Genomic DNA, 22,968 nt, shown 5'->3' on the forward strand with positions numbered 1-22,968 from the left:
GTCCTTTGTACGTTTGGGTTCTCGGTATCCATTTCATTGACTTGACCTTCTCTCCATTCTTTGTTTTTTGTGTTCTCTTTATTTGAAAACAGCACTTGGTATTACGTGTTCCCTTACGTGCTAAGATCTCGAACTAGTTTCCCAAGTGCATTTATTGGATTGTCTCTAAGGTAGGAAGTGCTGTAGCAGCTTAGCACATTAACAGAGTGAAATGTTGAGAGCTTTTAGTTACTCAGAGTAAGAAGGTGCTCCTGTTCAATGCTTAGAAAGAATCCTAAGAGTGCCTCCCCAGTCCTGTATTTTAATTGCTGAGCAACACTAATTTCTGACTTACATACTTCTCAGCAGAGATGAAATGATATTTAATCATGAGCCAGGAATCTTGAAAGATGCTGATGTTGAGTTTTTCAGGACAAACAAAGTCTGGGCAGAGTTTTGCAGAGAAGAATAAATGCCTTGGGGAAATGTATATTCCTTCTGTGGAGTATCTTAAAACTTTGAAATAATTTTCCCAAATTCAAACCTGGATTTTTCAGGTACATTAGAGATTCCTGTAATAGGGGATAGTTAAAACACTTTCTCTGTTACAGGACTGACATGATTATGAAAGTACTGGAGTTTATGCATGCCCCTCATTTAAGCAGATGAAGCTAATTATTGTCATGGGAGTTAGCTGTACAGATGGAAAGACATTTCCAGTTAGCATCAAATAGATTGGATTTATCAAAGTTAAGACTAAGGATGGAGCATGACTTTGTTAAAGGGACAGTCTTTCCTCTTTAATTATTGTAATGATCTAGCAAATTCCTGAGCTTGGCATTATTTTGAAATACCTTTGTTTCTCATCTCAGGAGCTGTGTCAGCAACATAGTTCTTTGTTCTTGATGATTCCACTACAACAAACCAAGGGAATTCATGTGTTTAAGATAACACAAGTCATTATGTTCTTCCCCTGTCCCCATTTGCTGATGAGGATGAGTTAAGAGAATGGAGAAAGTACAGGGTATCTCTGAGTGGGTGTATCTCTTGTGCCTGTTGTTATAGATGAACACTCAGTTGTTTGCTCTCATTACATCAGCTCACTTTGGCAGTGGCCCTGTAAGAGTTGCTCAAGACAGTTGAGAGTGAACAATACTGTGTAAATTATCTCATTGGAAAGGGGTGCTTTTAATGCAGTCTGACATTGGAGAAGTGAAGTGAGCAAGCAGTGGTATTTGACCCAGAGTCCTTAACATGGTTTAAATTACTGTAGTCAGCAGGCAGATATTCAAGATTTTTTACGTTCCTAATTATGTTGGAAGGACTGTCTGTTAGCTGGAGCAAGGGACTGGGAGTCAGGATTTGGCCATAGCATTTTATCACTTCTCCTCCTTATATCTCAGTTTACCTGTCCATAATACAAGAACTAATTTCTATGTGTTTCGAGATTCTGAATAAACAAAATCAAGCAAAGGTAAAGGCTTATTATTTCTGATTGATTTTTATTTTTTGCTATGATTTGCTTATGATTCTTTTTAATGTTTCCACTCAGGATTCAAACCATTTGCTTTTTTTTTCTTTTATTGAAGACTCGGTCTTTGCTCAGTGTCTTTGAAGAAGATGCAGGAACCCTTACTGAATATACAAACCAGTTGCTTCAGGCAATGCAACGAGTCTATGGTGCTCAGGTAATTTTTCATTTGTGTTTCTTTTGTTCACGGTGGAGTAGAAGATAAATTGCTATTATGATGCTGTTATTTACATGAGAGTTGCAAAGTACCTGTACCTCCTGTGGTTCAAGGGGAGTCTTGGATGTTTTTCATCTGGTATCTCAGCCCCTTCCCTCCTTAATGCTCAGTAAAGTCATATTCATGAAAAAGATCTTGTTTGCTTTGTCTGTCTCCAAGCGATTCATGAAAGTAAAATTGTGGTACATCCTTACCTTAGGGTGCATTGGAAGGCCAATCTTGACAAAATTGCTTACCTAAACGTAAACACAATACACAGGTACTCACACTGACTTTAGGCACCTAACTTAGATGCTGTGACTCACCTTTTGGAGAGAGCTGTCTGTGTCCATTGATTACAGAGAGAATGTGCACTTTGGATCATACTGAAGTCAAGTACCTACAGTAGCCAGAGTGAAAAGTATGGGTGCAGGAGTAGAAAAAATAACATTTTCCAAAGTACTTACATGACCGAGATGACTGAATCCCCTCAGAAGTAGAACTTATAAGGTAAATTATATCCAGTGCTTTGGAAAAGGTTACTGTAAATCTGAGTGATTTTCAGTGAAGCTGATTCCCATGTGTGTAAAACTAGATATTTCAAAATACCCCATCTAGGTCTTGAAAGACATACACAGTATGTCATGGAATTTTTGCAAGTATTTATGTAGGTTAGATACCTGAGTTCCCTAGAAACAGCTTTTCTATTCTTAAACCAGTAAATCAGAGTACACAGAGAGATGAGGACAATGGGGATATTTTGAATTTACTGGAAGAGTGCCTGATTCTGATTCTTATATTATTAGGAATCAGTTCAGCTATAAAACTACTTCAAGTATGTGTCCATTTGGTGGGACTACGCTTTGAGTGACTGATAGTTTGACTTGGAAGAACTAATTTCCCAGGATCTAGTGACCTACACCTGGAAGATCCAGCTTTGGCGAGCTTCAAAGTCTTCATGTCGTGGATCTTGTGCAAATGCAGAGCAAGAGGCTTACAGCACAGCTTAGGTACATAGAAAACAATGCAGCACATAGCCAGGGGCTGGAGAGGTGACATGAAATCAGAACTGAAAGTCAGTGGTGGGCATTTTGGGAGAGTCTTTTAAGAGCCAGAAGAGTATGGGCACGTTGGATAGTAGGAATCTGACACCAAAGATCAGGTAGGATTGAAACAGATGAAAGAAGGAAATCAGAAGATACATTTGATTTTCAAGTGTCCAGCTTATGGAGTACATGTCTTTTTCCCCTGCTAATGACATTTTAGGGTGGCATTTTAGGAAGTGGTTACTCTGATCTGTGATTTAAGAAAAAACGCTCTATCTGCTTTTGTTTGCCTCTTCCTTTTCATCTTGGTTTTTAGTCTTCTCTATTTCTCTTGTTCCACAGTTATGACATTTCCTCTTTCTTCTCACTGTCACAGCTCATTTACCCATCTGTACTTTGCAGTACTACTGAGTCTGCTTCATTTTCCCAGCACTTCTTGGCCACTTCTTTCCTGAACACTGCTTTAGTTTGATATATTCAGTCGCTCGTGAGTATTGAAATATGTCTTCAGAGTTTTATGCCATTTTGAGAAGTAGAAATACAAGGGTAATGCTGAATTGCCTACTAAACCTAAATGGACAGTTAAGAAAAATCTATGTGTAATATTTCTTGGCTGGCTAATCACAACTTGAGAGAAAAAGATTTTTTGTTGTTGTGTTGTTAGGACACACATTGTCTGGGCCTCAGGAGCAGCATGTGCTACCAACCCTGTAAAAGCTGAGTATGGAGAAGTCAGTTTCTGAATTTGCCTTTTTATTTTCCTGACTTAAATTTTCTCTCTGCAAAGTCAAATTTTCTCTTTGCAAAGTCATTGCAACCCCCTGCTCTGATTTCCCTATCTGTAAAATAGGAATTACAGTTACTGACCTACTTTAAGGCAATGACCTTAAAAATGACTGGAATCACAGTCATGGCAGTCAGACAAAGGAGTGAGTTGTACTAGTCCGCAGTTTTGGAAATTCGGGGTTTATAACCCCTCAAAACACTTATGACAGTTTTAAAAATGTTAATTTTGTTTTCTTCCTAACTTTGTTCTGAACATTTCCTAGATGTCTTAACCATGTATTCAAGATCTTTTTGGAGTAGTTTACTAGAAGGTTGGTGTTTCTTGCGAAGAAAACTCAAATTTTCATGTAATTCAAACCACTGTAGCTTGTGATCAAATAACAATAGTTAATGGTTCTGAATGGATTCGGTGCAAAGTCTCAGGGAAGTAGCAATTAGTCCCAACTGCATGCTGTTAATTATCCTTGTGGATATATGCATATAGTTGTCTCAAAACACTGCTTTGTGTGTAGAGCAGTAAACTTGTAAATTGACAGCTCAAGCTGCTTTGAACCCTTCGATCAGTGAATTTGAAAGCAGTGTGAAAGAGAAATATTTGCCCAGAGTTTTTAAAAACCCTTAGGAAAATGGGAATCTTTTTAAACATCTTTTCAGACTTATGTGTATTCAAGCAGGACTTAAAGACTATAAGGAGGGATCTGCAGCATCCTATCACAGGGTGTAGCAGTGGATATGCTGCTCAGGCACCTGGAGCTGTTGGACATGGAAGGGCCAATAACAGACAGGCTGGAGTTGGATGATACATTGCCAGCAGGTTACCTTTGGGTGCAAGGCCCTCAGAATGTCACGAGCCTCTAATTGCTCTGCAGGATGAGGACAGTGCTCTCACCTCTTTGGGCACCCACACCAGGTGTGACAGAGTGGTGACTCTCTCCTGCACATGGAGATCTTTAGTGAAAAAGAGGCTGTGATGCTGCGAGGCAGGTGCAGTGTATGATGCCATGATTGAGGAGAAGTCACAGGAACCAAAAGCAGTGCTTGAGGAGTGAGGTTTGGTTGATCTGGCAAACCCACGTGTGTAAATACAGTGAAGCATTTTTATGTTCATCAAATAAACCACATCCTTGTGAGTATATATTATACTTCCTTCTGTAGTTCTCCCATCTGTGTTGTGGTACCCTGAAGTAGTTATCATGATGTTGGTCTTGTAGAGGAAATCTTCCTTGCAGGGTTCATTCCTGTAGTTCTTCCTCCTTGCAAGCAAGTCCTGATGCTGTGTCTGGCATTACTGCTGAGTTCTGTGAATGTTGTGTTTGTCATTCTGTACATTTTATTACCTGACCAATATATAATGCAGCAAGCAAAGACTGATAGAAAAATCAGTTTACTCAAGTTACAGTGCTGAGGCTCTTGCAATGGTGTATGAGCAAAGTGTGCACAGTTTACCTTCCTGACTTACCACTGTCATAGTAAGTGATTTTCAGAGCTTTACTATTATTTCCAGTTCTCCATCATGCTGTAGAAATGGCTGAGCTGGGATCTTCACTTGAAACAAAATGCCATTTAGGAAAGTCAGGAGACTGTTGTGTCTCTACTGACTATTAGAAGGGATAAACAGTTAAGCAGGTTAAAGGAAAGTAAGATGCAGTATTTTGTCACTGTAAATAGGTTTCATGTCATGAGTACAGACAAATCTGTCTAGATACGAGGGGCAGTGATGGCCGAAGAGGAGTAAAAAGAAACACATGCTGTCGTTATAGATATATCTGGAGAGGGGACAGATGGGAATTGTGAAGTGTAATTCTGTTCAGCATCTGTGTCTCTGTGAGCAGTTGTCTTGTAATTCCAGAGTCACACAGGTAAAGTTGCAAAAACCTCTGGGGCTCACTGTCTTTTTATGTCCAGACTCTTAAGGAAACTTGACAATTATGGAATAGCCTTGGTTTATAGGTACCACATTACATGGGAATCAGGACAGCTTGAATCTGTCCAGGGCTGTTCTAGGTTGTGCTTCATAACAGTGTTACTTCTCTCCACAAAATCAGGACACCTCATGTCTGCATTTTTCTACAGTGCTGCTTGTTTCATTTTCCTGTGCATTGCCTTCACTAGGCTGTGACTCAGTAGATAGGTGTCAGGCTCTCTAGGGTATGCACGAATTTTCATATTTTTTATGTTGCAGGGCTAACCCCAAGTGTTCAGAGTTCTTAAATTAGTTCTTGCTTAAATAGCAAGTAAGCACCGATACAGTTTTTCTTTTAATTGCTTTCTTTTAATGTGTAAGGGAACTATTGTGTTCCCTTTTCAAATGATAAGACTTTTTTCCCAAAACCTTTTAAGGAATAAAATTTAAGTTAGCATTTCATAAACTTGCAGTTCCACATAGAGGAGCTTCAATAGATAGTAGAAAGGATAAACATTTGCAATAAACTGCAGTTGTCAGCACTGACTTCTGTGAAGTACTGTATTTTTGTTCTGTATTCATTGTAAGTATTCATCATATATCTCTTACCTTCCTGAGGTGTATTCACCGTATGTTGCTAACAGAGGTAATCAGCACATTACCACGTGAGCACCAATGTGTTAACAAAGGCATGGGAGTTGGTTTTAATATTGCCTATAAAGTTGGAGTTGTCGCCATGCCCAGAAGCAAGTTGACATTGCACTAAGCAGGATCTGGAGATTTGAGGAAGCATAAATGTACCTTGCTGATAGTAATTGTTTTGAAAGAAACTGGAGAGATTATTTCCATACTGAAGTAGCCATCCTATTGTAGCTGCTTTTGCTGCTTTACAGTGGAGCTTTGCCTAGTGTCTTCTATTTCTCGAATCTCTCCTCTGCTGAGCTGTTCCTGTTTATGAGGGTGGAATGCCATGCTGTGAACCAGCAGCAGGGCAAGCCATATGTTAGCCTGATCTTGTAAAGTGCTGCGCAGCCTGATCACCCTGGTGAGGCTTAGCTCCTTGCAACTCTGGATTCATGTTTCCAAGCCATTTAATATGCAAACCTAAGCCTGTAGGACTGTGCCATTTACTAGATTGCTGGAGAATTCTACTTTGTAGGAAGATGATAAGCACATATAAATCGAGCTGCATAAAACAGTTGCATCAAGACCCAGTTCTTTTTGTGCTGTGCCTGATTTGAAGGTAAATGTGCTGCCTAGTTCTCAAGGGATGGGAAGACTGGAACTTCATGGACCTTCTCCTTAACCTGTTTTTTTTCCTCATTTATGGGGCATTAAGCTTTCCCAGATGTAAGCTAAATTTTATTATATGTCATTGTGCATGTTCATAGTGCAGACCAGTGCAGACCTTTACCAGTATCTTCTTGTTTACATGAAGTAAACACTGCTCTGTGCTGGTTACTTGTAGGGTTTTAAAAATGCCAACTTTAGCAGGCATAGGAAAGTTGCTTTGCAGAAAGCTTCATTATATTGGGATTGGAATTGGACATGCTGGAGTAGTTCTGTGTCTGTAGATATTAATTTATAGCTCAACTTCATCCTTTACATGCCTTCAGATTTGTAGTCTGTTAGACAGCTGTCTATGGAAATATCTTCAGACTTCAGCAGATTATTCCTTAGAGTTGATTTTGGAAAAATACAAGAAGATACTCTAAAAATGGATGGATTGCCTCACTGGTAAATGGTTAATGGCATGGATATTTATTGCAAAGAGGTTATAGAAAAATCATACTCTCTTCTGATGATATGGACAGCTTCATGAATAAAGGTAGTAAGGGTAGTGATAGTGAAGAAGGTGGAGTCAACACAGAAAAAATGACATGCCTTTTCTCTGGCACTAGATCAGAAAATAAGTTGGACTTTTTTTTTTTTGCTGACTTATTTGAAGATAGGGTGAGGTACAGAAATAAGTTGAGAATTAAACTGGTTTTTTAATCAATGGTTTTTCATTTTTGGTAGATTAATGATTGATTGAAGACACAATTTCCATTACCTTACACATTTGAATTGGACTTGGTGAACTCTATAAAAACCTATTCCTAGGGCTATCATGCCAGCCAAGGTTAAAGAAAAAAAAAAAGTCAGCACATCTGTAGTCACTGCTGATTGCTTTATGCTTATTTACATACAGTCTTTTCTTCCTTCCTTCCTTTCTTCCTTCTTTCCTTCTGGTACGCTTTTTTTACATTAATGCTGCAGTAGTGTTTTCCCTGTTAAGTAAAACCTTTTAGTGCAGATGACTGTATGTGCAAGGCCCAGTACTGGTTAAGTTTGCCTTGATTTAGAATACTTCGATTTCTGTTCAGGATTTTATTGAGTTTCTGCCTGATATTTCATGAATAGCTCTCCACTCCATAAATGTGTGATGAATTCTGAAACGTTAAGGTGATGTGGAGTCAGGATCATATCATAGTTTTTTCTTTTGCTGTGGTATACTGAATTTCAGTCACTTCAGGATAAAGGAAATGAATGCTGCTGTATTCCGTGGGAAAATGTCTTGCAAATAGATTAAAACCTGTTAAAATGATTTGCCTGGATTTAGTGGATCTGTCAACTGAAGCAATGCAAATTCTTCTAAGACTTCTAAGTCTTGAGACTGATTGGTAGCAGAGTGGGGGGAGGGGAAAAGGCTGATTAGGAAGAAATGGAAGGAGGATTAAACCAAACTTTCCCAGCTTAGTGTGCTTAGCAATGCGGTATTACCACTAGGTCAGCAGAGCACTTTGCCTGCTTCCTGTTCCTTGTGCAATGGACTGAGTTTCAACTTGGTAGCTTGATTTGATTTGTTTACAGCTTTTGGGTGTGTGCCTGTGTTTGGTTTTGTTTTGGTTTTTTGTTTGTTTGTTTTTTCCCAAGTGATACAATGAATGACTTTGTGCCTCTAAGTCTGGGAACTAAGTCTGGCAGGTGTTGGGAGAGAGGATGAAGGACCCAGGATTAACTCTCCCACATGGGGTAGGGATTGAGTAACAAGTTGTGGTGTTCTGACACAAAGAACTGAGACTATAAATGAGAAATGCAACCTCCTGGCAGCAGTGGGTTATGAATAATGCATGGAACTGTTGTCCCAAAATCAGCCTAAAATGCAAAAGTAAGTTTTGTGTCAGGCACATCTGTCAATTTTTTCTGTATCTGGAGTAGCATGCTACGAATGTCTTCTCGGCATCTATAGTTAACTGCTGTTACCTGATCGTGTACTTGGGAAGGTGTTGTTAATTTACACCCCTTTGAGACCCTCAGGGTTTCTATATTCCTCTATTATCCTATCACATACTGGAGACTACTCCTGGGGAGTAGTGATCACTGGAAGTTGCTTATTCCACACAGCTCTTTGCATTGCTGTCTTCAAACTGTCCCACGTGCATGTCCCATATGATGAGTAATAATACTCCTTGTTACTCTTTGAATATTATGTGAGGAAATTGAGGGTTCAGTCTTTAAAAACCAGACTGGTAGAAGCTTTGGGGATGGCTAACAAAAAAAGGATACCTTTGGTGTCAGCCCATTATTCTGAAGCTTCTTCTAGTGTTAACAAGTTTAACCCAGAAGAATATATTTCCCAACTTCAGAGCAGATAACACAATTGCAGACTTTGCAGGAATAAGTAAATTGAAACAAAAAGTGGGGGGGAAAGAGGCATATACTAATGCATTCTAATACTCAGTTTGTTTCAAAAGATTTCTCTCACTCTGACCCAACTGTACATCTTACAGAGGGCATCACAGCTGCTGTGTGAGGACTTAGTCTTCTTGCAGTTATTACTCAGCTCTCTCTTTGAGGTTGTGTTTATGAAAAAGGTCCCACGTCTGAGAACCTCTGCTTCTTTTTGTAATCTTAAATTCCACCCACGTGCATACAAACAAAAAACAAACCCCTTTTAATGTCATGTTATACCTGCAAGGAGTCCCATCTTTCCTGTCATCAGCTCATTGCTTGCTAGCTCTGCTTCGAAGGTAGTGAAGTCTCTCAGATGTTATTGTAGCTTGGGGGCAGATAGTTAGGGCTCGTTCCTATCCTTGCCTGAGCCCTTAACAGGGTTTGTTTTTTATTATAAAGCACAACCTTGGAAGGCCTCTACTGCCCCATCTCCACCCACCTCTGAGTGTTACCACTACAGTGCTTTAAGATGGTCAGAATCATGTCACTCAGTTTTTCCTGCCATGTGTTCACGTACAGCTGCTGTTACCTGGGCTGTGGCTGGCTGTGTTTTTTTCTGAGTACTTGGGTACTTAAGACTGACTAAATGTTTGGGCCTTGATGCCCATATTAACCCTCCTTCCTGACATGTCAAGGTAGTGTGGAAGCATCAGGATGTAATACAGTATGTCAGACGTGGCATCAGGACAAAGTAAAGGGTGTTTCAGGATCTCTGGCCCAGATGGCTTACTGTGCTTTGCTCTGCTTGCTCAAGATGACAAGAGACAATAAGAGAGCACACAAACTCTGTCCCAGTTTTAATGGTTTTCTCTATCAGCCCCAGTATAAAGGGTTCTATTAAAGCAGTTCAGAGATTGCCTCTAGTTTTATAAACTCTCTATGGCCTTCTGTGTTTGGAGACAGGAATAGCTTGTGTTAAGGTTAAAATTAAATTAAAAGTGATTAGTTTTCTGCATTACTGAGGAAAAGATCTGACAGGGATTAAGACAGATCCCAGTTACCCCTTCCCCTTTTTCTTTTATTCAAGTTTTAAGTCATTGTTAGCAAATCAGGGATACAGCAGCTGATATACCAGTATTAGAAATACATTGATTAAAGATTGACATATCCAAATGCTTGTCTGGTTTTTCCAGCTGTCAAGCAAAATTATATGCCTTCCCTACAAGTCTTGCCTTGAGTAAGCACCTCTTGAGGATGTGTGTGCTTTCATTGGCTGGTGTAGCCATGAGAATAGAGATGAGCTGTTTTGTGCTCCTGTATCCACTTAAAGCACTGTAATTACATTGGCACATTCCCTGAGCATGAATGCATTATGAAGGCCCATCTGCTGGCTCTCTTTATTGATGTAGATTTTGGGGAAAGATGATTAACCAATATGAAACATTCTTATGCTGGAATGGTGGCTTACGTGTTTGAGATTGTTCTAGCTTTGTGATATTTTTGGAGTGGGGGAAACCCAAACCCAAAAGTAACCCCCAAATCTTACTTCTATTCAGAGTAATTAAACCGTGTGTTGATTAGGTCTGAAGTACACCTGTTATTGCTGCTTCTCTGTGCAGGTATTTTGGGACTAGTTGCTTACACACAATTGAATGTTTGTGTGGGTAGGTTCAGATTCAGTGAAGAAGCTGGTAACAAAGTAGTAGTAACAGCAGAGCTAAGGACTTTTCATTATTTCTATTAACATGGCATTTTTTTTTTTTGTAGAATGAAATGTGTCTTGCCACACAACAGCTTTCAAAGCAGCTCCTTGCCTATGAAAAGCAGGTATGTCCAGCATATGACTTTGATTTCTTTTCTGCCTCAGCACTTGAGAAGAAGTCTGCGTAAATAATGTGTGTTCCAGAAGTGCTCAGGGCATTTGCTTTACTTAGTTTCATGTGAAGGCTGTTGTGAAATTCCCCAGGATGTTGAAGGGAGTTAGGTCATTCTTGAGAATCTTAAGAAAACCCAACCAACCAAAGAAAACCCCCCAAAAAGGTGCAAAATGTGAGTTAATAATCTTATCAAGATGCAAACCGGTTTGCTCCTGTAAGATGACTGTGACTTTAAAATGACTATAATAAGAATTAAGTGTTGTCCAAAATCCATTTAAATTAAACAAGAAGAGCAGGGTAAAAGGATGTGTATTAATGAGTTTCTTTTTTTTTTGTTTAGTTTTATCATTTATTGCATTTTGTAGGAGTATTCATTAGCTTTGTAGTCAAATACTTGTTGTATTTTATATTCACCTTTATTGATTTACAGACCAAATATATGTTTCTATTTCCAGCATTTTGCCTTAGGCAAAGGAGATGAAGAAGTGATATCTACCCTTCATTATTTTTCAAAAGTTGTGGATGAGGTAATTTGAGTTGCTAATATTCTATTCTTACAATATAGAATATTAGGGTTTTTTCTTTGAGTCTGTCCTTTTGATTCTGAGCCTTTCCACTGAAGGCTAGATTGTGCCTGGGTTTTAGAGTGTCATTCAATTCAGGATAAGGAAGTATAATATCATCCTTCTGTAATATTAAGAGCTGTTTCTGTGGCTTCATTCCACATGCTGTCCTCAGAGCAAAGCTGAACTTCTTAAGGGAACTTAAAAAAAAGGCTGAAACAGGATATGTCATGTAGGCTGGGGCAATTTTTTATTTAATTCCATTTAAAAATGATATTTACATTTCTAAGCTTTAAACACTGTAGTTTGAGCCGAAACTTGCCAGGTATAGATGCAGGGCAGCTGTGAATTAGTAAAGTTGCAGTTTAGTTGCTGTGAGATCCTGCAGAATCCAAAGGTGTCTGGGGAAGGCTGCAGTGCTGTGTGGTGAAAACAGGTTGGGTACTGCAGCTGTGTACACTGAACACTTCTATTCCCTGTAGGTTTCTGCTAAGTATTGGGAGTCTTTCTAAATGCTTCTGTTGACCTGCCCATATAACATTTCAAGATGATCTTAGTATTGAGCTCCTTCTTGCTTAAGTATCATTTGTCACATCACTCTTTCTGCTGTGAGCAGGGCTGTGCCATCAGAGATGTGTTGTTCTTGTTAGTCTACTTTCAACTTTCATTAAGAAAGCAAAAGTCTGTATTGAGGTCTGCTGTTTGGGACAGGAAATAGGGTTGTGGGGCAAAAAGTAAGTTAAAAATTTTAGAACCCATGGATAACTCTAATGATACAGTGAGAGGAATCCCAAAGGTTTACTTTTTCTTTAGGCTTCTCTCATTGCACTGTGTGCTCTCAGGGGATACTTCAAAGGAGCATTTGTTGTCCCCTGTTGTGATTGTGTTTGAGGTAACCCTCATGAATGGAAAGAGTCTGGTCATCATGGTGGGAATGTAACTCCATGGTGTAGAGACTAACAAAAACAGGTTAAAAAGGCTAATTACAGTTTAAATCCTGCTGTGTTAAGCATTAAAATTAGGGCAGTCAAGTGAACTACCCTAATACATTATGTGGGAACTGAAAAGCTTTTGGATCCATGAAAAATACCAGGCAGGAATTAAGCATTCAGGAAAAAATCCCCATCTGTACTGGATATCTTGAGAAATGTATTTTAAGCACTGAAGTACGTGATATCCTTTTTTTCCTTTTTTTTTTTTTTTTTTGTCTGCCGGGCATAAATGGCAGGCTGGGAAGTGTTTTTTTATTTATTTACACTGTGTCTTAGAACATTCCTCTGTTCTTTGTTTCAGCTCAATATCCTTCACTCTGAACTGGCAAAACAGCTTGCGGATACAATGGTTCTCCCAATAATACAATTTCGGGAAAAGGATCTCACAGGTAAATTTTATTCTAAGTTTTCATTTTCCTCACATGTTCCTTCTTGCTTATTTCATCATAAACTGAAACATAATGCCATGTAATAATTTGTTCTTTGATGATTAACAGAAAAGTTTTTGTGTCACTTTTTTTCCTGCTACAGAATTTCATTGACAGGTGGATGCTTTTATTCAGGCAAAAACCAGTTCAAGTTCACCCCATAACATTTTGTGCACCATATGGTGGAAGTTTGAAAATACACAGTTTTGTTCTTTGCTGGATTGCTCTGCTTTTACACTAGTCAATTCTCCTGAAGTCATTGATGTTATAATTGTCTAAAGAAGGGCAGCTTAGCAGTGAATCTGGCTTGCAAACAGTATTTATGTCACTTCAGAAATTTGGGGCTGTTAGACAAGCACCAGCAAGAATTTTTTTTTAACTTCAGAGACTAGTATATTCCCTCTCTTTTGAGGAAACAGTCCTCTTTAAATCCTTGCTATGCAAGGGTGGTTCCGAGTAACCTGATTACACAAATTTGGAAGTTCATTACTTCAACAGCAAGGCAGTAATGCAAACATCTGGTGTAATTTCAAAAGAAACAAGCTCATATTGAAGGTCAAGGACACTCTTACCTACTCATGCAACAGAAACATGAGTTTTTACTGCAGCATTTTTTCTTTCTTTCTTTTCTTTTTATTAAGGTCCACTGCTCATTCCACTAATCTCAGTCCCATTTATGTACTTTTTATAGACATCATTTTGATGGGAGACAAAACAACTATAGCAAAACAATGACTTTTAAGTTCTTTATAGTATCTCATTTGAAATTGTGAAAACATCCAGGTATCTTTTTTAATGACTATCTTGTTCATCATATAATGTCAAATATAAAGCAGGATTTGGATGGTATGATGTTGGTTCTATAAACACTTTTTCACCTTTTTAATGGGGCTTCACTGATAGAGTAATTCTGTTTCCATGTTTATGGATTCTTCCCTCTTGTTGATAAAAAAATACATGAAAATACATATAAAGCCTGCAACCAAAGCCTCACTGCTTCATGACAAAAAATGAAAGTTTCTTCAGCTTCCCTGGAAGTCAAAATTTTTTTTGTTTTATCCATCGCAACCTCAGATTTTTTCTGACACAGTTTGCGCAACAACATTTTTAGTAGAGGCCTGGCCCTATTGAAATTTCCTTGAGGCATCAAACTAGGAAGCAAGGAAGATTAACTGTGTTATTGTTTTTACTTTTAACCTTGTTACATCCTTGTATTGAATACTGTAAAAACCTCTAGGTACAAGTTAGTCACGCGTGCCAAGAATTTCTGTCTTTCTGCATCAGAGTCAGGATGAAGTGTCCTGGGGAGAAAAAAATGGTGTGAAGCTGATTAATGAGTAGGGACTTAAAAATAATCAGATACCATGATGACCTCCTACAATTTCCCTGTAGTATTTTCACAGCTGCATAATGTCTGTTCTTGCGAATGTGCTTTCTTTGTAGCTTTTTGAGAGAGTTTTGTCAGTTGAAGCATTCATTGGTGTGGACACTAAGAGTAGCTTGTGCCCAGCACTTGAAAAGTTGTTTAGTTTGTCTTCTTTCTGCCTGTATCAGGATCTCATGGCCAGTGTTTGTTACATAAGTACCATAGCCAGCTGTCAGATGTGTTAGATGCATATTTCTTTTCATGGAGAAACTTAGCAAAAAATGTTTCACCTTGAGGAAGATTTATGTCCAGGAAAGGGGCTTTAGTTCATACATCTCTTAGATGTATGGGTCTTAGATTTCTCAGTATCACATAAGCATTGTCAGGAAGTTGTTCAGAACTGCTGATCTTTTATGATAGCGGTCAGCCTTTTGTCATAACAAAAATGATGCTTCTTTGGGTAAATGACACTGGCAGATAAGGCATCTTTTTCATAGTGTCAACTTGCTCAATAAGTAAACTCACTTCACCCTTAATTTGCTATCTGCCTATTCATTTCTCTAGCAGCTGATATGGTTTAGCCTTTTCAAGGCAGGCACAATGTATACATCTCTGCTGTGAAAGGGCTGGAAGTGACTTGAGCAATAAACGTGCCAGAAATGGTCTCAGTTGAACAAAGTGTTTACAGCAGTTTTTACTTTGAATATTTGATTTCTCTTTTCCAGAAGTAAGCACACTGAAGGACCTTTTTGGCCTTGCTAGCAACGGTATGTGTCCCTGTTTTGTTTGTTTCTGTTTGTGTGCACTTGTTATATCACAGAAGACGTTTTTAATCTATGCACGCACACATCACATTTCTAAAAACAATAATATTCCTTGTCTACAGAACATGACGTGTCCATGGCAAAGTATAGCAGGTTACCGAAAAGGAAAGAAAATGAAAAGGTAACAAACATTAAAGGAAAATGTTTTCCTCAGCCATTCTGTCTGCATCACTGTTCACTTAGGAACTTTGGAGAGTTCATTACTTAAATTCACAGCAGCTCGAGAGTACTTGTGATTTTGTTTCCAAGCAGACACAAAGCTTTTCAACATCAACTCAGCAAAGTCACACCTGTTTTCTCCCAAGTTAGGCAAGTGATCAAATATTGTGCTGAACTAGTGCCCTTCGGGTCCATGGGAGCTCTTCAGGCAGAGGCCATCCAAATGGCTATAAATAGATTTGTGTAGGCCTACTGTTGTACAGCTGAGGTGATGATGCAGCATCACTGAATACAATTCATTGTGAACTGTCATGTAGCCTTGTGTCTGCTGTTTCTAAAGTGTCCCATTTCTTCACGTCTACCTTCCTTAAATTTCCCTGTTGTGGACTGTCATTCCACTTAACATAACTCTGTTGGTGGGATTGTTCTACATTTCTTCTTCTTTGCCCACTGGACCACTATTGCAAAATACATCCCTTTATGCCAAAAAGCATGTAACTGGCCCTGTCCTAAGAGTGAATCAGTTCTACAGGATGGTCCTTGTAAGGAAATGCATTACAGAACAAAATGTGACATAGCATATGGTGAATTATTCATCTCTGATTTCTGCACTTGCAGATTTGTGTTGTGATCTCAGCTGCAAATAAATTTCTTGCAGAGAGATCAGATCCAGATTTTTACTTGTGGTTGTTACATAGTTTGTAGTCACTGGGGCTCCCCAAAAGCTTAAGTGTCTTGACAGAGAAGGGTTTGAAGTACTTGCTTTGGGGTTTGGATTTGCTTTTTTTGTTTCTCGTCCTTCCTTTTAACCTGGAAAGGTTCTGTAACAAGAATTACTTAAAAGATAACTTGAAAATAATCAGTAAATATATCCATATACACAGTAACACTTTGTCAACCTCTTAATTTTTATTCAGCTTAAGGCAGAAGTGGCAAAAGAAGTGGCAAATGCAAGAAGAAAGCAGCACCTTTCATCCCTGCAATATTACTGTGCCCTGAATGCTCTGCAGTACAGGAAGAGAGTGGCAATGATGGAACCTATGCTAGGATATACTCGAGGACAGGTATGGACAGTAAAGCATCCATATCATTTAGACATGTTTCTGGGAAAAGTAGAACATTGTAACTCAGGATTTATTGTGAGAACCGACAAATTATAACGAGGTGTATGTTGGGGGGAGAGGAGGAAAACAGCTTGTGTTCAGCTTGCCTAGATTTTAACAACTGATTTTTCACAGCTAAGCTATCAGTGCAGTAGCATTTACTTCCACTGTTTACTCTGCACAAACTCTCCTATGTAGCAGTTCCCTTCCTGGCACATAATGTTCGGCATACTGATGAGGAGTGTACACGATAGGGAACAGAGCATGCTCTGGAGAACTTGAAGGACAGAACAGTAGAGGGGATTGAGCAGAAGGCTGGCAAAACATTTTTCTAGTTTTTATCCTACCAGTAATTTGATAGAGCATTTCTCAAGTCTGTAAAATGTAGTAATACTGGTAATCTGACTCTCTGGGATGTAAGGAGGACCAGTATTTTCACAGCATTTGATTTTCATTATCACCCATTTTAAGGGTCTTTTGTGCTTTGACACTGATGACAGAAAGCATTGGGAAAATGAGAAACAGGCTATGAAACAGGAAAAATGGATGCAGTGCTCAGTTTGGGACTGTAATGTGAATCATCATCATCTCCATTGTCCTGTCCTTTGCAGATCATGTGCCCCATTTGAAACAGGTAGAAAATGAGGATTCAGTCACTTTCTCCACCATGGGAGTTCACACTGCTTCTCTGCTGCAACCATCCTAAGTGAAAGAACTGCATTGGTTTCCTTTACTGGAAGTCAAACAGAACTTACTTTCCCTGTACTTTGACAGAACTGCTGTATCTCAGCGCTTTATACAGAAAAGTCTTAGGTTGTCATGGGAATGACTCGGTAACCAGAAGCCAGTTGATATTGGTGCTTAAATATTGTGAACTGCCCTTCATCCCAAGCATATATTTTTTCATTAATTACTCAAAACATGTCTCCTATTTCACATTTCCAACAAATGAGTAGTCTGTAAGGAATTTGTGGAAGAAGTGGCTAATACAGGGTTCATTTGACTGAAAACTGACATCAGCGTGTGAGCTAGGCATGTCGGTCTATCATCAGTGGGATTTAGAGCTCTTCCCTCCTGAGCTAGGCTTCAGAAATAAAATAGATGAATCATTCTTCAGGAGGGCATGTCTTCTCTCCTTTGCCTGTAAAGGGAGCCTGTGGTCAATAATACAGTTGCAGAAGTCGGAGTTGCAGGTAAGAGTAAGGTTAGGGAAAGGGAGTAAATCACAAGTAAAAGTGGATGAAATAGCAAATAAATTGCTTAACATCCAAGAATTTGCTTTTCCATCTCTTTTCAGGATAGTTCACTGATTTTTTTTTTTTATATATATTTTTTAAACCTAATTCATTGCACACACATGCCAGCTGTGTTCGTGTTTCACTCGGTTGCCAGTAGGCCCTAATGATGACTGTGTGCCCCATAGCAGGTAATCCAAGGTCAAGTCTACACTGGGTACTTTGCTGCTGTTGTGTGCTTGCTGAGCCATACCAGCTAAGAGAATTAATCTTCTGTCACAAAATGTGCACTTTGACCGTAGTACCTTTTTTTAGCTCCTTCAGTAGAACAAAACCCATGGTAAATCTGTAGTCGATATAACCAATTGCCTTGGAGGCTTCTGCTAGCACAGCTACTACTACTTCATCACTTTCCTGACTGACTTTGCTGTAGCACTTAAAAGATTTTCATGTTGGAGTTGGTAGTCCAGATTGGACTACTGAAACTCAATGGATGCTTTGTGTCCCATTTCCTTTGATGTGGTGGCATTGCACACAGCAGCTTATAACACCACGAGACCCAATTCTGCACAGTGCTAATATGGGAGAAGCTACCTGTTCCCTTATTTCAGTCATTTAGAAAGTTCATTGGAGACATACCTGTCAGCAGCCAACAGCTTATCTATGTGTGAAAGGGTGGAAAGCTGCAAAAGTGGGAAGCACAAAGAAAGGCAACGCAGCTGTTTGACCGTGTGTTTGATTGCCTGCCAAAACTATCCGTCATCGTGGGATCGCTGTGAACACTCCCCACAATCTGTTACTTGTCTGCCAAAGCCAAGAGATCTTCCAGTGTCTTTTTTATTTTATTTTTTCAGATCAACTTCTTTAAGAAAGGAGCAGAGATGTTTTCCAAAAGAATGGACAGCTTTTTGTCATCTGTTTCAGACATGGTTCAAAGGTAGTCTGGTACTTTTGTTTCCTTTTGTCTTCCACTGGATTCTGAGCAGTAGTTCTCTAACCTTCAGCACACTAACTGAGGGTACCTCTGGATGTGTACCTGGAAAGGAAAATGCTGTCAGTACACTACAGAGAGAACTGTTACAGTATAGCCAGGAACTATGTAAGTGTTCACATGCTTTCTTACATCCCTGTGTCTCTTCGTAAGTACAAAAGTATGGAATTTGAGCTACACATGGGTTAACAGAGTTAATATAATAGACCTAAAGTGCTTTCTGAATTAGAGGTATTTATACTTACTGGATCCTCTATAATAGTACTGTAACAATAATCCATTAACCTCTCAAAGAAGGATTTAGGGCCTAGAGTGTGTTTTGTAGCTACACAAGGCAAACAAAACTCCTCACCTTAGGGAACATATTCATTGCATCCAGTGTAAGCTGTATTAGTCCACTGGGTCCAACCTGGTTTGACCAAGTCCTAATTTTAGTAAACTGCCCTGCTTTTGTACTCCTAATTTTGTGATGGTTTTTTCTTACACCTCCCCTCCACTTCTACTTGCAGTGAAGATTGACATTTTCTTTAGAACTAAGTCTCTGTAAATGTAAACTTTACATTTAAAATGTAATCATAATAGAGAGAACATTAATCATAGAATCATAGAATGTTAAGGGTTTGGAGTGGACCTTAAAAGAGCACCTAGTCCCAACTGAGTACTTGACTTTATTGCTTCATACCTTTCATATCAAACTGCAGCTAAATCATCAGTTATTCTGACTCTAGTGGCATTTTAAATAGTGCATGCTTGTTAATTTGAGAATTGTGTTATAAATAATCGCTCTGTATAGTAGATTCTTTCACTAAAGGATTCTTTACTTTCTGTTCTTTTATGTATCTTGTTTGTATATCTTTGCATCCTCATTTCTGAAATAAATCCCTCTGCAGTCTGTGCAGCATTTTTGGAGACTGGAGGACAGATTTTAAACTCCATTGAAACAGTGCCCTTTGTTTAGTAAATCTAGAGCATCTTCCTTGTGTCTCACAGGCACAGTGAGGATCCTGCCGTTGGATCCTCACCATAGAATAAGCCCTTGTTTTCCAAAGTCTGATGGATTTGAGTTCTGGATAATGTACAGTAGTAAATGCAGTACAGCAAAAATAGTCTGCTCAGTTATTTTGCTGAGTCTGTTTTTTGTGTTTTAAGTCTGTCACACAGAAAAGCTTGAAAGTACAACTCAAATGTAACTAGGTGCAGGAGTGTGACATCTTTGGAAAAACTGAAAGAGAATCTTGTAAAATTCTGAGCGTCAGTGTGCAGCGTAGCAGTCACTGACACAGGATGTGGTTCCACGACTTCAGATTACACAGCCACTGAAAACTGTGCTGCCCACTCCTCTCCTCCTTTAGTGCTGGGGATCACAAAGCCTCAGTGAGTCAGATCTGCTTGCTAATCAAGCTAAAAGCTTTCCATTTGTCAGATTTGTTCTCTTGGAACAAGAAGCAGATGCGACCCTTTGTGCAGCTACAGAATTTCAGTGATAGAGTGGTCTTGCATCTATTTAAGCTCATTGTGAAACAGTCTTCGTATTTAAAAGCATTTTCATTTATTCAGTGAATATTGCTAACAGTGTGAAAACACAGGAGAGAGATCACTAACATATTTTCAGTAACCAGTTGGCCTAATTGCCACAGATGAATATAACTTCATAATTGTCAGCTTTTCTCTCCTTTTTGCCTTGGAGATTGGATAAACACATCTTAGGAAGAGGATTCTGGTCTCGGGAACCATAAAGATGCCGGGGAAGTTCTGTCAAAAGCATTTTGTGGTGCAACAAAAATAACTGATCAAAAGATTCATTGAAGTAGCACTTAGGTAAAAACTGACAGCACAGTTCCATTTTATTTAAAAATTGAATTTAAATAATTCTTATTCTGACATACAGTGATAGAGTTCAAAGCTTGCAAAATCCATAGACCATTCTAAAATATTTCAGATCTGATGTTATTACTCAGCCTTTATAACTCACCCTCTCATGTGACTTGGCTAGTTGGCAAGAAGCACTCAGTCTCGTTTTGGAAGTGATGTGGGAGCTTAGGAAGTCTCAGCTTTCTCAAAATATGGAAAAGCCTCAAATAAGCTAACATGAAACAGACCAACATCATGATACAAGTTGGCTCTTCATCTGGCCAGTCAGACACTGCTTAGTGCTGACCTAAATGCAGCACTGTGTCTCTAGATTCCTTCAACAATTACAGGATATCTTCTACAAAAGACTCTAGAGGAGGAGAGCAGGGGAAGAATCATAACCTCCTTGGCTTGCCCTTTTCCAGTGTTCTTGTCACTGTCAGAGACAGGATAGTGGACTTATGTGGATCTCTGGTCTTGCTGTGTACACCTTATGTTCTGTGCTCATGTTCTTCAAAAGGTTTAAACACTTGTGCAGGAAATAGGGAGAAAATTACTTATGGCATAGCTGCATGTGTTAAGACTTTCTAAGGTATGCAGTGGCAAGTATCCTTATGTTCTCACCCATGAGTTTTCCTAACAGGTATCCTAGCCTGGATACAGTTAATAACTCCTCAAGTTTGGAAAAGTTAAGAAAGAAATAAAATATTTGCTAGTATTGTTTTTATGACAGTCAAAGAACAGCTGCTGCAATATGAACCTTGAGAGGTCATCTAGTCCATTCTCCTGCTGAGAGCAGAATCAGAGCAGAGAGATCAGTACTGTGTCCAGTCAGGTTTTGAGCATCCATCTCTGACTCTCTCTGACACATGGCACACACAGTATCTGGTGATAGCTTGTGTCCATTGCCTCTCATCCTGTCACTGCACTCCTTCAAGAAGGGTCTAGCTCCATCTGCTGCATACCCTCCCATCAAGTAGTTAAGCTGGCTGTTAAGACCTCCTTGTTAGTCTTCATGTCATGAGACTGAAAAGCAATTCTCACAGTTGCTTCTCATGTCACATGTTTTGGTCCCTTAGTCATCTCTTCACTTGACTTTGTTTCTGTCTTTCCCACACTGGGGCACCAGAACTAAACACAGTACTCCTGTTAGAGTCTCACAAGTGCTGAACAGATGGGAGTAATTATTTCCTCTGACCCATTGGCTATACTTTATCTTTGCACTACTCTCCAAGATAACCTCAATTGGTATTTTTGTTCATTTTGTCTTCCAGGTGTTAGCTGTATCCTGGTATAAAATGACTAATGATGGCTTTGGGTTTCTTCTTGTGTTGTTTTTTTTTTTCAGCATACAGGGAGAGCTGGATGCAGAAGCTGAAAAAATGAGGGTATCCCAGCAGGACTTAATTGCACTTAATGAATCTGTTTACACCCCAGATTCTGATGTAACTTCACCTGCTATCAATAGAAATCTCATCCAGAAGGCTGGCTACCTTAATCTTAGAAAGTAAGAACATTGTTGCTATCTGCTGATTTGTTTAGTGCTGAGCAGTTGCTACATTTTTTTTTTTTAAGGTCATAAAGACTTCTCAGGTAATGATTTTTGAGGCTCCTGAATCACTGTGGCAGCTCTACTCTTTAGCCCCTGAGTATCTCTGTCATCTTTGGAAATGCATTTTAGAATCTTAAAGCAAATTAAAGGTGTTTGAGACTATTTTCCTTAAAACAGAAGTTTACTTCTGGTTGAATTCGCCTACAGGAATAATTTTCTGCATTAAAGTGGCTAAAAATTGGAAACTGAGGGGGCTGGATTCAGATTGTTCCCAGATCTTAGGGCTAAAGAAAACATAGTGTGTACAAAAATAAACAGCTATTTTATGTAATTAATATATGTTTTCATAAATGACCTCTTTTACATAAACAAAAGCTTTATGAACAATGCAAGTGCATAACTTGGAATGTTACCACACGTGGAGTTACTTCTGCAGATTTTCTAAATAAAATCCTCTGTCAACTTCTGTAGGAGTTATGTATATTGGTGGCATATAGTGACCCTGTTTATGTGATTGATTAAATATCAGTTTATTTCTGTTTGACTAATAATTTTTTCTTTGTGAGTGGACATTTATTAATTTCTCATAGTATTCTAAGAGTTGGATTACAGTATAATAGGACTCCGTAGCTAGGGAGGACATGGTCTCTGAGATACTATTTGGAGAAGATTCTTTTTTAAATTATGATTCTCTGTGCTGAAATTGCTCATACTGCTCTTCAGCTTGAAAATACCTTTCCTTTTTTAATCCAGCTTCACAGAATCACAGAATCATTTAGGTTGGAAAAGATCTCTGAGATTGAGTCCAACCTTTGGCCAATCACCACTGTATCAACTAAATAGCTTAATAGTATTTTATGTCAGTTACTCAATATTCTTTTATTCCTTAACGAGAAGATACTGGTTTTTACTTGGATGTTTGTAATTAA

The 22,968-nt window shown here is 38.9% G+C and overlaps 1 protein-coding gene across 1 annotated transcript in view; it reads left to right on the plus strand.

Moving 5' to 3' along the window:
• The window catches only part of APPL2 (adaptor protein, phosphotyrosine interacting with PH domain and leucine zipper 2), a 33,591-nt gene that overhangs the window by 3,427 nt on the left and 7,196 nt on the right, over window positions 1–22,968 (plus strand). The window contains exons 2-10 of the mRNA XM_032687766.1: window positions 1,569–1,667; window positions 10,866–10,925; window positions 11,431–11,502; window positions 12,832–12,919; window positions 15,050–15,091; window positions 15,211–15,269; window positions 16,225–16,371; window positions 18,500–18,582; window positions 21,836–21,994. Of these exons, the coding sequence (XP_032543657.1) occupies window positions 1,569–1,667; window positions 10,866–10,925; window positions 11,431–11,502; window positions 12,832–12,919; window positions 15,050–15,091; window positions 15,211–15,269; window positions 16,225–16,371; window positions 18,500–18,582; window positions 21,836–21,994 (809 nt within the window). The remainder of the gene's footprint in view (window positions 1–1,568; window positions 1,668–10,865; window positions 10,926–11,430; window positions 11,503–12,831; window positions 12,920–15,049; window positions 15,092–15,210; window positions 15,270–16,224; window positions 16,372–18,499; window positions 18,583–21,835; window positions 21,995–22,968) is intronic.

This window comes from Chiroxiphia lanceolata, chromosome 5 (genome assembly GCF_009829145.1).
Source record: "Chiroxiphia lanceolata isolate bChiLan1 chromosome 5, bChiLan1.pri, whole genome shotgun sequence".
NCBI classification, from domain to species: Eukaryota; Metazoa; Chordata; class Aves; order Passeriformes; family Pipridae; genus Chiroxiphia; species Chiroxiphia lanceolata.